The sequence below is a fragment of the Panicum virgatum genome, chromosome 5N, assembly GCF_016808335.1.
Source record: "Panicum virgatum strain AP13 chromosome 5N, P.virgatum_v5, whole genome shotgun sequence".
Lineage (NCBI taxonomy): Eukaryota > Viridiplantae > Streptophyta > Magnoliopsida > Poales > Poaceae > Panicum > Panicum virgatum.
In genome coordinates, this window is record NC_053149.1 from 72,051,819 (window position 1) to 72,068,081 (window position 16,263).

A 16,263-nucleotide genomic window follows, 5' to 3' on the forward strand; every position below is an offset into this window, starting at 1 on the left:
GGGAGAGGAAGAGAGGAGTGGTGAAGGAGGTAATTCCACTGGCGAAGCCCTGCCGGATTTTAGATCCGAACCGCAGGTAACCAATATTTTTCAACTTTCTTATTGAAATTTTTTTGTATGTTTAATTCTATGATTAGTATTTTTTATTATTGCAAGCACTAATCCGGCAGTTGAGAATACTCTTCAATTATAACCACTAATCTGAACCCTAAGTGCTTGCAATAATAAAAAATACTAATCATAGAATTAAACATACAAAAAAATTTCAATGAGAAAGTTGAGAAATATTGGTTACCTGCGGTTCGGATTCAAAATCCGGCAGGGCTTCACCGGTGGAATTACCTCCCTCACCCCTCCTCTCTCCCTCTCCCCTCTCTAGATCTCGTGGACAGAAAATGAGGGTGCGACGGAAGGGACTCAGCTTTTATATTGGGGGGAGCCTGTCGTTCCCCTGCCGGGCGGGCGGGCTGCCTGCTGCCCCTCCATCGGGCGGCAGGTGTCTACCGCCCGGCAGAGGGGTGGCAGGCTCCCATCAGGGGCCTCTGCGCAAAAAAAATTATGTTTATTTATATGTAGGTCCCTGCAGCCCCCTGCCGGGCGGTAGGGGTATAAAACTGTAAAATGTGAAATCGAAAATATATTTCTGTAAAAAACGTTTTTAAAAAATATAAAAATAAAAAAGCCGTCTCTAGACCTCCCCATTCTTTCTCACCAGGGCCCAGCCCAGCCCAACCCGAGGATGCCTTTGTTTGGGCCGCGGCCACTTCTGGATGCAACCAAAAATCAAAACCTGCAGCCACCAACACGATCAAATACAGATCACAAGAACGAGCCATCCATTCGTCGTATCTATATCAAATACGAGTGCCTTGCGCGTAATTTATTTACTTGTTTCAGTTTGGCAATATAAATTTATATAGAGGTTTGTAGTAGATGTATAGACAAATGGATATACATAGATAGAAATAGGATATTTATTTTTAAAGCAAAAAAGGCAAAAAAATAGTAGCTGAAATCCGACGTCTCAATTTCGCCGTCGAAAGCGGCCGAGAGCGGTCCTTGAGCATCTCCTCACCATGCAATGCGCGGTTATCATGCCCGGCCTGCGGCACCGCGGCGTACCAGAGCGAGGCCGGGTCGCCCGCCGGTGACGGCATGAACTCGCCGCACCCGTCGAGGACGTGCCCGGCGGCCCGCCCAAACTCGCCGTGTGGCTCTCCAGCCTAGCCTCACTTCCGTCGTTGCAGTAGAGCACACACCCATTCGGAGGCCACCAAAATTACCGGTCGAGAGTTCTAGATTCAGATATTTTGTAATGACCGAATGGAGAGCTGACGCGTGGACCATTCGTGTCTCAAGACCTCAAAGATAACAATGGCACGACCAATCACATGCACTGTCAATTTAGGATCAAATGATGGGAATTTTTTTTACTGATGTGGCCGGTCTGCCCTTGCGCCGACTTTCGGGGCATTCACATATAGAAATTAGGACCGTGATTAGATTCAAAAATTTTATCTCAAAAACATCACATCGAATATTTGAGCACATGCATGAAAATACTAAATAAAATCTATTTACAAAAACTTTTTACACAGATATGTTGTAAATCGCGAGACGAATCTAATGAGCCTACTTAATCTATAATTTGCAACAATGATACTATAGTAACCGTTTACTAATTATGAGTTAATCATGAATTTAGTATGCTCATTAGATTCGTCTCGTGATTTATAAATCATCCGTGCAAAAGGTTTTGCAAATAGATTTTATTTAGTACTCCGAAATAGCAAGATTATCTTTCATCCATAGCCAAACAGTAATTCTACAGTAACCATCCACTAATTATGAGTTAATCATGAATTAAATATGCTCATTAGATTCGTCTCGTGATTTACAACTCATCCGTGTAAAAGATTTTGTAAATAGATTTTATTTAGTACTTCGAAATAGTAAGATTTCCTTTCATCCGTAGCCATACAGTGATACTACAGTAACCGTTCACTAATTATGAGTTAATCATAAATTAAGTATGCTTATTAGATTAATCTCGTGATTTACAACCCATCCATATAAAAAAATTTAAATAGATTTTATTTAGTACTCTGAAATAGCAAAATTCTCTTTCATCCATAGCCATCGGATCGCGATCGGACGGTCGAATTTTTCCGGCCTACGTGACCTGTCTGGCCGCTCGCTGCCCCTCGGGGCTTTAACATATAGAAATAGGTCTCAAGTAAGTCTGAATTCTGATCACATTCAACCCAACAGATATCAATTCATGGAGAATCGGTTGCAACTGCGATTGCGCCTAATAAATCGCCAAAACTCCTAAACACAGTCAGTCTTCCTTGTAGGGCTCATCAAGAACCGTATTGTAGCAAGTCGGGTTGCAGGGATATTCACAGTCTATTTCCTTCACCTCCCTCCGATCAAAGAACCAATCTCCCACCGCTTCAGCAGCCGTCTGTTCACCACATTTCAGATTCAGATACGATGCCACAAGCATCACAAAACGGCACGTGCGTGTATAACAAGATAGAGATGGGCTTACCTTGTTGTTGATTCTAGCAGTTGATGGGGAGTGCCAAGTAATAGCTTTCATCGACTGGCAGTGTATAAAGCACGAGTCGATGAACATACCCCAGTCTCTTCTATTCTTGAATTCATTTATAGCATCAAGCAGCGCTTTCCTAAAACCTGAAAATTTCATAACCTCAGTATACCAACTTCCATGATGCAAAGCTTACCCAGAATAACCACATAAGATTCCATTACAACCTTGGAGAATTTCCAGCTGTTTTGAGCTACACTTGGTAATATCCATTCTGCAATTTCGCCATAAATTTTGAGGGTCAGAACCTTCTGGAGACAAGACATGCTCTACCTGCAAAGTAAAATCAGAAAAGAGACGTAAGAGTCATGTCGATTTATATGCGCTAATGGACCATCAAAATGGGTATGAGTAACAGCACCTGCCAAACATCATATGCAGGATTGAGTATAAACATCGGTGTGGTGATGCTTTTCGCAACTTCCCGCGGGAAGAAGCACTGGTAACAAGTAAGGGGACTAATTAGCATACGCCAGCTTGAACATTGAAGAGAGTGATTAGTTTCAAGAAAGGAAATGGTAACTTAAAACAGATCAGGGGACAACCTGCCCTGGCTCCATATCTGGACTGCAATTAGGGAACTTTTTACGCACATCCTGCAAGAAAACATATAGAGAATAATATGATATAAATGTCACTGATTGATTTGGGCTGAGTTGTGGAGAGGTAGAGGGAGATTCTGCAACAAAACATATAGAGAATAATACGATATGAATGCCACTGATTCATTTGGGCTGAGTGGTGGAGAGAGACCTGCAGCCGAGCAACATCGTTATAGAAAGCCCGCATATACCTTCTTCCAGCTATGTCTTCTCTGTAATGCATAAGAAGGGAGAAATAAAATCGCTGCTAATTCACTTCTCTGATGCCATTTTACTAGTTAATGGAAATAAGCTAATTATTTGTAGCAACAGATTGGGCTGCAACCAAGTCAATTTCAAGAAAGCTAAACTACACTCAGCTCTTCATTATAAAAACATGTGAGCACAGTTTCAGTTGAGTTGACCAAACTAAATAACAGGTTTATACACAGGTCATAACAAACTGGAGCCAAATCACAATTCCCAAGCAATTTTCAAAACAAATCAAGATGATGAGAAATTTTTTAACGTTAATTAGGCCATAATAGTGCCAGAAACATATGAATGTTGATATATCATTCTAAACTCAACCAACACGGCATATTTTATCCATAGAACTTGCTTTATGCATTCTCGTAAAGGGGCAATGCTTGTGGCAAATAACAATTTTGCATATAAGAAGCATGAAAGCTGCTGGTGCAAGTAGAAAAGGAAGACAAGTGTTATAGCTTATTTTATGTCTACCACAATTAAATTAGGACATGTTGGTGGGTGTTACTCTCAATGACAATGAAGCCACTCATATGTGGAAACCTGAAGCCTCAGGTTTATTTTCGACAAGATCAGCCTATAGGAGTTTTTTTTATCGGCTCAATCACTTTTGAACCTTGGAATAAAGTACGGAAGTCATGGGCACCTGGGAAATGCAAAACATTTGTGTGGCTGGCTATTCGGAATCGTTGTTGGACCACAGATCGTTTACAGAAAAGAGGTCTTCCTCATCCTGAGCATTGCCCTCTTTGCGATCAGGAGGAGGAAAACATTCAACACATCCTCATCTCATGTGTTTTTGCAAGGCAATTCTGGTATGCCATCTTGCAGCCCATAAACTTGAGTCGGTTGAGACCCACACGGAGTGTGAATTTTGCTGACTGGTGGAAACATGCTGAGAGGAGACTTCCTAAACAGCACAGGAAGGGTTTTAACTCCTTGTGTATACTTAGGGCCTGGATCCTTTGGAAGCATAGGAATGCTTGTGTGTTTGAACTTTGAAGGAGCTTCTCCAAACCTGCAGGTGGCGGTGCAAGCCTTCAAGGAGGAGTCCCAGCTGTGGCAAGGCCTGGATCCTTTGGAAGCATATGAATGCTTGTGTGTTTGAACTTTGAAGGAGCTTCTCCAAACCTGCAGGTGGCGGTGCAAGCCTTCAAGGAGTCCCAGCTGTGGCAATTCTCGGGGGCCAAAAAGCTTACTGCCCAAAGCCCCGAGATGAGTGTGGTGAAGGCCTAGTAGATGGTCGAGTTGTGGTCTGGTCCTATGTTTCATGTTTTTATGTAATAGTTTTTTATTCTAGATCTTTACGTTCCTCAGTCTAGTCCAAGGTGTGGAATGTTTCTTTGTATTTGGACTATTATTTCTCTCTTAATATAAAGATATGCAGCTCTCCTGTGTGTTCGAGAAAAAAACAATTAAATTATGTCATAACTCAAGCTGCAACGAGCGAAAATCACGCAAGCTAAGGTAGGCTCAAACTCTACTTGTTTTTCAACCAAAGTATCCAGAAAACAAGACAATCTCAAGTGGCACAGAGCTAGCGAATTTATGCAATGAGCAGAAATGTTAAAGAAGATCGTAGCATACACATCAAGAAAAAAGCCACCATCTGCGAGGCACTTGACAGTAGGTGTCTTTGGTAGAAGTGCTCGGAAATCATCACAGTGAATGTATGTAGAGAGGCCACCAGCCGAGCATCCAGTAAGAAAAGCCTACAAGTAGTAGGGAAAATATTAGCCATTACTATACATAACACAACATGGCATGTCAGTCGGTAATCAATATGACAACTAGAGGGAACTGTTGAATACATAGACATGCTAGACGAATGCACTGGGTGTATGAAAGCCTGGTTGCAACAAGCACCGGTATTTTATTTGTAAGGTAAACCTGTTTAGCCCTGGATAGGCCCTTTGACAGAAGGTCGGCCATGACTGCTTCCCAGATACGCTGGCCTCTGAAGAAGAAACCTGTGCCATTCTGGGGAGGATCACAGAAATGTTAGTCGAAATACCTGGACAGAAAATAAAATGCATGTAGATGGGAGACGAGAGGCAAAGTAGATAAGGCCAGGCGCACACACCTTGACTTGATCCTGGACATGTCCAGAGAATGATGCACCATCACAGTATCTTATTTTGACTTTGTTCCAATTGTAAAAATCTGCAGAATCAGTAGGCAACAAATACAAAAAAAAATATTTTGATCCCGAAAATATTCACAATCTGGACTTAGGAAGGTTGAATTATGGGACAATTATTTTGATCCAAAAAATAAAGGAGGCACATTTGATCCAACAATATAGACCAATCTAGCTTTCGAATGTGATTTATAAGATCATTACTAAAGCCCTCATGTTGAGGCTTGAGAGATGCATGGACAAAATAATTAATAAAGCTCAGAATGCTTTCATCAAGGGAAGAAATATCATTGAAGGAGTCTTGTGTTTACATGAGATTCTACATGACACAAGAATTAAAAAGAAAGAAGGGCTCATCCTTAAGCTGGACTTTGAGAAAGCATATGACAAAATAAACTGGAATTTTTCTGATGGATTGCCTCAGGCAGAGGGGCTTTGATGACAAATGGTGCCAGTGGATTTGGGAGGTGATGACTAGTGGCACTCTATGTGTGAAAGTGAATGAAAGCTTGGGAAGCTACTTCAAGTGTGGCAAGGGTGTGAGACAGGGTATGCTGATGACACAATATTGTGTCTAGAAGATGATGAAAGAAAGCCAGAAACATGAAATATTTTTTGTATCTCTTCGAGAACATGTCAGGCCTGAAGATAAATTTCAACAAAAGTGAAGTTATCATGGTTAGTGAAGATGTAGAAAAATCAATATTTTACTCAGAGATGTTCAACTGTGCCACTGGCCAGGCCTATAAAATATTTTGGGGTGGCAGTCTCTGGTTCAAAACTACATGTTATGGACTGGGTACCCCTTGTTGAAAATTTGACTAAAGACTTGATGGCTGGAAGGGAGGAGTACTATCCATTGGAGGCAGAACTGTGCTGATCAAAGCTTGCCCAAGTAGCATTCCTATTTATTGTATGTCCATGTACCTGCTACCAAAACAGTTGTGAAGAGAATGGACAGAATCAGAAAGACGTTCTTGTGGCAGGGGGGAGGAACCAAATGGACCAAAATCAGTAAGCCAAAAAAGAAAGGTGGTTTGGGCATACATGACTTGAGGAAAATGGATCAGAGCTTACTCTGCAAATGGTGGTGGAAACTGGAATCTACTGAAGGGCTGTGGCAAGAAATTGTGCAAGAGAAGTATGTGAAACAGAATACAATAGCCCAGCTGAAAACAAAACCCAAAAACTCCGCTGTGTGGAATGACCTTCTGAAAGTTAGGGATTGGTATCTGAAGGGAAGAGTGACGATTATAGGGAATGGGAAAAAGATTGACTTCTGGTCTGATTCATGGTGTGACAACATCCCACTAAAAGAAAGATTCCCCAACCTATTTCCAGTCTGCAGAGAACAAAACTGCACAGTGAACTTTATGGCCTCTATCTAGATCCCGGCGTCTAAGTTTTAGAAGATGGTTAGATGAGGCTAACCAAGACAGCCTGAGAAAACTGAAAGATTTGATGAATGTGTTTGCTGTGACTGATGAAGATGATAAACCAAAATGGATTTGGAACAAAAGTGGAGGCTTGAGTCCTTATACTCACATATGTTTGTGAATGAAGTCGACTCAGCTAACAATAAAATCTGGAAAGCAAAAATACCTTTAAAGATCAAAACTTTTTATGTGGCTCATCCACCAAAATGCTATTCTTATTAAAGATAATCTTTTAAAAAGAAAGTGGAAGAGTGATCCAAAATGCTGTTTCTGCCCAGAAAATGAATCCTTCAACCACTTATTTTTTGAATGCTCGATGGCCAAATTTGTTTGGAGCCTAGTTGCTTTAGTTGTAGGGGCAGATTGCAGATCCCCAACTTTTGCTCAGTTTTGGGTTTGGGTGCAAAAATATATGGCAAACGGCACTAAATTCCATATGGTGGGCTTGTCTGCAATATGTTGGGCCCTTTGGAGAGCTCGCAATAACATCTGTTTGAGAAAAAAAAATTGTCCGATCTCCTACTGAGATCATTTGTATGGCTTCATCGTTTATTCTATTTTGGGCAGAACTTCAAGGCATCGAAGACATGGCGGCCCTGGAAGCGGGAGGAGAAGCCCTCAAAGATGCGGTGCTGATGTTCCACCCTCTGAAGTGCCATCAGAGGATACAGGAATGGTGCTTCTTCACTGACGCCCCTAGCTTGAAGATCATCATCATGTCTTCCGCTGGATGTTTTCCTTAGGCGGGCTTTTGAGCTTCACCCTCTTTCCTTACCGACGATCACTTTCTTTTCTCTAGTTAAAACTGTCCTGCTGGTAGTCTGGGTCTACTAGTAACTACTCTAGTTCACCTTCTTGCAGCCCTCTGTCTGCTGTAATAAGCTAGAACTTTGCCTGGAGTCTGCTCTGTGCGGTGGGCCGGTTGGGCCGTTACTTTTGCTACTAAACTTGGAACTTTGTTAATTTGATTACTATGAGTAATGAAATCAGGGCTTTGCCCGTGTTGAAAAAAAGTAGGCAACAAATCGAGCAGTCCAATATGCATTGCATCCGTAGTTGTTGGTGGCTGGAGTTGCAGCAACATTGGAAGGCAGCATTACCTGGATTCTGAGATTCATCGTCACTAAGGATGCCGACGAATTTGACGCGAGTATCCATGTGGGCAGAGGAGCCGAGATTTGTTTTCTTACGGCGAGCGCAGGATTTGAAGTTGCGGCACCAGCTGCCGCCCTGGAGGAATGAGGTTTTTGTGTGGTGTGTCAGAGTGTTTCTCCTCCAAGAGAAGGGAAGAAAAGAGAGGAAGAGAAGATCTCACCTCCAAGTGAAGGAGCCAGCTGTGGGATCCGTCTCCGAATCCTGGCAGAAAGTGGTAACCCGGCGGCGTCCCATCCAAGCACAGTGCGTCCCTGCCGTAGACGAGCGTGAGGTCGACGAGGGTGGGGAGGCGATGCCCGTAGGTTGGGAATGGGGATGGGGATGCTGAAGGGACCGCGGCGTAGCGGAAGAAAGTGAAGAGGAGGGCGGCGGCGAGGAGCGCGAGGGCGAATGCGGCGCTGCGGTGGCCGAGACGGCGCCACAGGAGGGCGGGCGAGGTGGAGAGGAGGCCCGGCATCGGCGGATCTGAGAACGGCACGGAGCGGCTCGGCGGCGACAACGAACGCTCTCCGACGACGACTCCTCATTTTTTTATTTAAAAGAATCCTAGACCTAGGGGGAAACAAAGGTCAGCGAGTCCATCTCTTTCTTCTATATAGAATAATGTAGCAATGCTTGCCACCGGTCCGGCGGACGGCGGCGCCGGCGCCGAGAGGGAAGAATGGAGAAGGGCTTTGGATTGCAACTGCCCAATAGACTGCCCTCTCCTATTTGCCCTCTCAATGGGATGGCAAGGCGTTGAATTGGAAATGACGAGGATCCGAATAGTACTCGGTCTTGTCAGCATTGCATTGTGTTTATCAGACAAGACAAATCCTCTTAACCAAATGTTCTCAATACACCCTGCTATGTTCTTTTGTCAGCCAACCAATCAGCAGTGATTTTTTCTCACACTAAATCAGCATCAGTTATCAATCAGCAACTAACCAGCAGTAATTTTCTCTGATAACAAATCAGCACCAGCTACTAACTACAGCTAGCCGAACAAAACGACAAGAAAAGAAAAAAAAGAATGCATTTGGATAGGGGCATGGTGCTGTAATAACGAGGTTACACTGGGGTGCCAACTGCAAAAGGGACAACTCTTCCCGATTTGGGATCAGATTCAGATGAGGGTTTCGTTCGCTCTTTGCAGACAAGAGAAGAGATGGCACTGAATCGGAGGAGAGGATGGACGCTGCGCTGTGCTGCGATTCCGTTCGGGAAGCTGTTTAATCGGACCGCCGCGTCTTCATCTGGAACTGGATGCACCTCCAAACTGTTCGTCGGTGGTAATCCTTAGCTTTCCTTTCCCCTCCTCTATGATAATGTGATGATATGATGATGATTGCGGATTGCTTGCTGCTGCCTGATCCTCGTCTGGTAAAAGTTGCTAATTAATTGCTGCCTTCCGTTTCTTGTACCAAAGTGCAGGTCTTTCTTACGATACTAATGAAACAGCTCTCAAGGACGCTTTCTCTCAACATGGTGCTGTTATTTCAGGTAGCTATTCTTATCACCTCATAAACCCTAATCGTAATCTGAATGATTCTTGCATATGCACGACAGTGAAGGTTGTATGCCATCCAACGACGGGCAAGTCAAAAGGGTTTGGCTTTGTCACCTTTTCTTCACAAGATGAAGCTGCAGCAGCAGCGCACAAGATGAACGGTGAGGTGAGGCAAGTCATCTTCTCAACACCTCTGTGTAGTGTAGCTAACACACGTTTGTACTGTAACAATTTGTTGAACAGGTGCTTGATGGGAGGAACATTCGGGTGCACCACTCAAACACTGGATGACCTGCCACTGCTTATGTTGCTCATGTTCAGTCCAGCCTACAAATAGACAGTCTGCTGATTTCTCAGCACAGCACAGGGTGGTTCCCTGAGTTGTTCCTCACTTTATTTTGAGACTTAACAGATCTCAGGACCACCGCGTCTTTAAACCGTTTTCTTTCGCTGGCACCATTGCATGAAGTGTAAGAGTGTTATTCCCATCTTAGATCAGCATGCGCTAGATTAGGCCTGATGATGGAAAATTTTATTTGCAACACTCGAAGGTGACACTAGGTTATTACTTTACTGATCAGGCAGCACCAAAAGGCACCATTTCCTAACACCCACAATACTTGTGTTGGGAAAATATATAGTATCACTATGGAAGTTGAAACTCTTTAAAAACAAAAAGATAGTTTTGCTCAACCAAACCATTTATTCATCATATTACAATAAGGAGAATGAAGGCTTAAGGTGCTCATTGGACTGGATGTATGCAGATCATGCATGGAGCAACAGCCTATCTTCTCAGGCCCTCAACAATTCAGAGATGCCTGTAAAGCAAAACGGTACCACAAGAGCTCCATGCAGATAACTAGAAGTAACTGCTCATGACTCAACATTACGTTCTTGACACTAACAATTCATTCATAATTGGGAATCATAAGCAGCACTAGCAGGTAGCAAGTCATTCACAGCCACTGATTTTCCCAGTGCATGTACTAACTCAGAGAAACAGCTGCTGCTGTGACTTGTGAGAGCTACAGTAGAATGCTGGATAGGGGAGGGAAGGTAGCAGAGGTTCATTTCCCAGACCCAAAGTACGAACAAATCAACGGACAGACTGCCAACAGACCAGTAATCTGGCGCATCCGGTGGTAAAAATGCTAGGTAGAGGAGGAGTCCAAGGGGGAAGAGGCGTCGGAGGCGTCTGCGCCGAACTTGTGCTTGAAGGCTTCCTGGCGCTGCATCCACATCATGCGGCCCTGATGCACAAGGAAGTGGAATTTTTGGATTTGGAATCGGAGGCGGATGGGTGATTGAATGGAAGGCAAACCATGCCTAGGTACCTGCAGCGCGGCTGCCCATGCGACGAGGAAGGAGGCCACCCAGAAGCGCTTCTCCTTCACCAGCTTGGACAGATCCACCGCCGCCATCTTGAGGACGACGGCTGGACGAGGACGGCGACGACCATAGACAGAGAGGAGGACGGGCCATGCTTGCCCTTGTGACGCGGGCCGGGCTTTTGCACACTGGGCTTTCTGTTCAGCAGTGGGTCTCGAAATTGCAGAATTTCTAATTCTCATTCTCTTGATGAAATAGTAAAGGGCATATATCTAGTGCAAATCCACTCCAATTGTGCAAACTCTAATTTGGGCCACGGGATGTTGATCCAATGGGCCACATGAGGGGACATATCTAGTGCAAATCCACCCTTTTGTGCAAATCGTACAAACTCTAATCTGGACTATAGGATGTTGATCCAACAGGCCACGCATGGGAGGAGTAGGAGGGGGGGAGGTTTTGCAAAAGTGATTAGTGGTAGGAGTGGGAGTTGGGAGGAGAGATGCAACATCGCGTGGCCCATTGGATCGACATTTTGTGGCCCAGATTAGAGTTTTCACGTTTTACACTGGATGGGTGGGTTTGCACTAGATATGTTTCAAAAAGGGAGTAGCTACAAAATGTATGTATACATACATCATGAGATATACATGTGGGTGCAGCCACAAGCGAGTGTAGAATAAATTTTTTTCTATATTATATATATTAATACAGACGCACGTGCGATAGGAATGTAATTTAATAAATCTAATTAGATTTAATTCAAAAGTATATTGAATTAAATATCAATTAAATTAATATTCAAAATAAATTTTGAAAATAGTTTAGGGCGACACAAATCCAATCCAATGCAATAAGATAACACGAGCAAGAATGACCAACAGGAGGGATTTTTTCATGACGAGAACAGAGGTTGGTGTTGCTGAGCGGGAAGGACGGCGGGATGAGGATAAGGTCGGCGCCGCACGGGACGGATATGGGCGTTGCGCAGCCTCGACCGCCCCACGTATATTAGCAGTAGCAGCAGCAGCAGCAGCAGAACAAGTATAGTTTTGCCTCATCGGCCGCGCCGTCCGTGAGGATGCAGGGGTTTGACACCACCGCATGCCCGAGCGTCCACTCCAACGGCGGCGACCGGTGCTGTTGGCCCGCGCGTGAGCGCGAGAGGCGGATCGGAGCTCAGCCGGGGCGCCGCCGAACCCAGGGAAGACCTCGAATCTTGTACAGTTTTCGTCGGCCAGCCGACCGTCTTAGCTTTTTATTAACAGCAGATCAGATCAGATCAGAATAAGAAGGGGAGAGAGATCTCGTTCAAGTTTCGGGCGGGCACAACAAGCATGTGGGATTACGGCTGGTGTCAAAATAATTTGATTTTCGGTAGAAATATCATCTAGCTCGCGATTTCTATGGATCTACTTTTTGTCCCACCTTCTTTGATCCTCATAGGTAGGACTAGCGTGAGGAGTATATGGCCCGATTTGGGTGATAATTTTTTTAATTAATTTTAATCTTTATAGTATATATATAGATATGTTTTGATAGAAAAATAAAAGATTTCGACTCAACAATGACATGCCACCGGTAAACAGTATTACTAGCAGACTCTGTACATACTCCACATATATTTTTCATTCTTTCTTAGACCAAGAAAATTATACAGTTAACCAGGACGAGAAAAAGATGGATCTTATTATTCGGACTTGGACACGAGTTGAATGGAAGGGAATCAGTACGATTGGAATGCATGCATCCATTGTGGTGGTAGGCCGGTGATCAGTAGTCGGTGGTGGGCAGCTGGTCGTGCGGGCGGCCGGGCGCTGTCCAATGAAGATGATGTCGTAGACGAGCGCTGCGATGACCGCGCCTACGAAGGAGCCGAGCCAGTACACCCAGTGGTCCTCCCAGACGCCGGTGACGACGGCTGGGCCGAAGGCCAATGCGCCGCCGGCGAGGATGTTGGCGCCGACTGTGAGGAACCGCCCAAATTATCTCGACTAAACCGGGTTATTATCCATTGATCAACCCAGCTTAACCGAGATAATTCCGGTAGTCCCCGATATGCGCCTTGAGCAACGCCCAGGATCAACTCGCATACCGTTGTTCACGTCATAGCGACCATCACAAGGATACATATGAGAGCAAAATTTTAAACTTTTGATTACAAGTCTTAATCATCTTACAAAAACTCATGAAGTTAACTATAACATGAGCAACTAAACAAGGATTTTCAGCATTTAACGATTCTTTACAAACTAAGGTGTATCCTAGGTCTAAGTCGATAACCTACCATGTTTTTCTTATGATTCAGAGTCTAAACGCAGCGGATATTTAGAGAGTATTAAATAGCAATAATGATGTCCTTGCCCATAAGACACCACTTGCATAAACTTTGAGCGAGTTCCACCATCCATTCACTTTGCCGGCTCCGGCGGGATGAACGTGGCGGTCACTCCTTAGGAGAGAATCTGCAAAACAACTTAATGGCAGCACCGTAAGTACATTTCGTACTTGTATGACTTATCCATAATACTATACATTTGGTGGATGCATGAGGCTTGTCAAATTTTATCATTGATCCATAAAAATGCCAGCATAATTTGTCAAGTGAATAAGCAAAAGACATGGCATCTATATTTCTATATCAAGCACCAATACAATTGCATAAGTAAAGTGATCATATATTCATGAGCTCAATCTTCTATGAACTCCATCACGAGACTCTACATTGGAGCGAACCTCAGAGAACGTGCTCTATGACCGAGAGCGCGGCTATTGCAATAGATTAATACCCTGCAGGGGTGTACAACTTTTCCCACACGACACGAGACCATAGGCCATACTACCCGTCGGTCCGTAAGCAATGATTCACGTGTCAACCGTTCGCATACCCATCCCCAACGCTGAGACGAACGGCCGGGATGGATAGATGCAACGGAACCGCCGACTACACCCCATCACAAACCACGCCGAATCTGCTCAGTGAAAGGTGCGCATATGGTACTGAGCTTACTATCACATTATAAAGCATGTGGTTTGTACGGAAGAGTGCTCAAGAAACCGGCATCCAAAGAGACAGTCCTTAACCAACTAAAGCAAGCCTAAACCATTTGGATTCCACTTCCAACATGGCCCTACCACACTTGCTCAAGTCTCGATCCATCATTCATACCTTGTTCATGTTTTAATCTTTCTCATCTACTCAAGTATATTTAAGCAAACCATTTGCTCAAGTGATGGTGACCTTGCCATCTCTCGATTTCTACCGTAAGCTAAGCATGGCTAAGCCAATTAATTCGAGAAGTCTAAGCATACATACTTTACCTAGTATAAGTTGTTCTAGAGATAAAAGAGAAAATATGCCAAGTGGGTTCTACACAAATCACATGACTAGATAGGGTTAAACCCATGCACAAGCAATAATTTATAATAGCAAATTAAGATTCAAAAGTAAAATTTGAGATACATAGGTGTCTTCCTTGGTACTCCGCAATCGCGACACTCAGGAACGTCATTCTCTAAGAAAGTAGACAAATGCATGAATTAGAAAGGATACCAATGCATATGCTTATGATGAGTTAGAAAAGATACCGTGAATGCATATGCTTATGAGATGCAATGACTTATGAGAGGTAAAGACTAACATGATTCAAGGTCACAAAGTAAACAGTTCGAAGAGATAAATGAGAGCACACACACATTACATAGGGTGGAGATGCAAAACAATTACTCATGCAAGCACATACTCTACAAGACAAGTTGTAACATGAGGATGCCATAAAATTAGTTGTGCTATTACTAGTGATCATATAAATTAACAAAAAGTAACTCATCTCAACATCAAGCATCAACCATGGGAGTTAGTTCATGAATGCTATTAATACAGAGTGCTAGAGTCTAGAGTATGCTCATACAAGTTGATAATATTAGTTAAGGCAGTTGCTAGCTAAATTTAGACAATTCAAAAATTAATAATAGCTACTGGAACATCACATTTTAATTAAGATAAGATCACCATTAATTATATAAAAGAGAAGTTAGCAAATCATGTTCTACATAATTAAGACGAGAATAATTATTGTAAGTTATATCATGGAAATTTACATCAAGCATATCACATTTATCTTAATTACTAAGGGGGAGTTGATAGCTCACATGAGCACAATTGATTCACTAGGCATTTTACAAGTAAACTAGTCTTAGAACAAATATATTTAAATTTGTATCCATCTACAAACATCGAATGAAAGCTAATAGTTACAACAACTTATCATGGCTATAGGTAATTAACAAGAGTGTTTCATGATTTTAGAAGAGCATCATGAAATAATTAACCATGCATTCAACTAGGGAACAAGCTCTTAATTAATAAATTAGAAATTACATGAACATACAACCATTGCATATGTGTTATTAATTTTAGACAGTAGATAAAATTTGAACTAAGTAAATAAAATTGGATTCACAATTTTAGAGGCACACATGCACTTGTCGTGGAATTTACTAGTTAACTAGATTTAAATAAACATAGGTTAAACTGTACTAATCTAGAAACAATTCGCACAAAACAACATGTCTAATGGATAGTACACATCATAAGGAAGCTAGCAAAATTGGTTTCATAATTTTTTGACTAACAGGGAATTAATTATACAATTAACAAGACAAACACATATTTAATAAACTGGAAATTATTATAATTATTTTGGGAGCAAACATATTTTTAACATGTAGAGAACATCAACACAAAACCAACAAAACTTATTTTATATCAATCGGAGTTATATTCAATTTGATATGAATTATGCAAGATGATGCACTTAAACAAACAAGGCTGCTACTGTGCAGCTACAGTACCGCAGACCGTCCGGTCCGGAAGGGCGGACCGTCCGCAGTACAAGCCCGGGATGAGTTCCAGAAACACATCGGTTCTGTGTGGAATTTGGAAGTGAACTGTGGACCGTCCGGGGGTGAATGGCGGACTGTCCGCTATAGAAAATTATGGGGACGTGTTTTCGTGCAGAGGCTCGGTGTTGGAGGCCACGACTCGCGGACTGTCCGGCTGTAGGTCGCGGACCGTCCGCTCGTCGGCCGAGATTCACCGGCGAGGTCGCCGACGACATCTCCGGCATCGGTTTTGAGTGCGGTTTGTTTCTATAGGTTTCTAAGGACATGGCGAACTTGTTTTGGTTAGAAGATTTGACATGCATGTAGTTTCTAAAGCTCTAGGTCATCAATGGTGAAGGACC

At 43.1% G+C, this 16,263-nt stretch overlaps 1 protein-coding gene across 2 annotated transcripts; it reads right to left on the reverse strand.

The window, feature by feature from the left end:
• Positions 1 to 2,073: 2,073 nt before the first annotated feature.
• On the reverse strand, positions 2,074 to 11,221 carry LOC120672553 (pectin acetylesterase 5-like). Of its 2 annotated transcripts, XM_039953035.1 has the most exons (11): positions 8,357 to 8,918; positions 8,142 to 8,271; positions 5,549 to 5,628; positions 5,356 to 5,445; positions 5,053 to 5,177; positions 3,368 to 3,428; positions 3,160 to 3,210; positions 2,976 to 3,053; positions 2,782 to 2,887; positions 2,555 to 2,700; positions 2,074 to 2,467 (listed from the first exon to the last, which is right to left on the reverse strand). In XM_039953035.1, exons 1-11 carry the CDS (start codon positions 8,651 to 8,653, stop codon positions 2,342 to 2,344), a joined length of 1,290 nt encoding a protein of 429 aa, XP_039808969.1. In that variant the 5' UTR covers positions 8,654 to 8,918; the 3' UTR covers positions 2,074 to 2,341. The 2 variants fall into 2 exon arrangements, 1 of the variants encoding a protein (XP_039808969.1); XR_005674198.1 differs by adding an exon at positions 11,023 to 11,221 and having other exon boundaries at positions 2,976 to 5,177; positions 5,549 to 8,271; positions 8,357 to 10,938.
• Between the last annotated feature and the right edge of the window lie 5,042 nt (positions 11,222 to 16,263).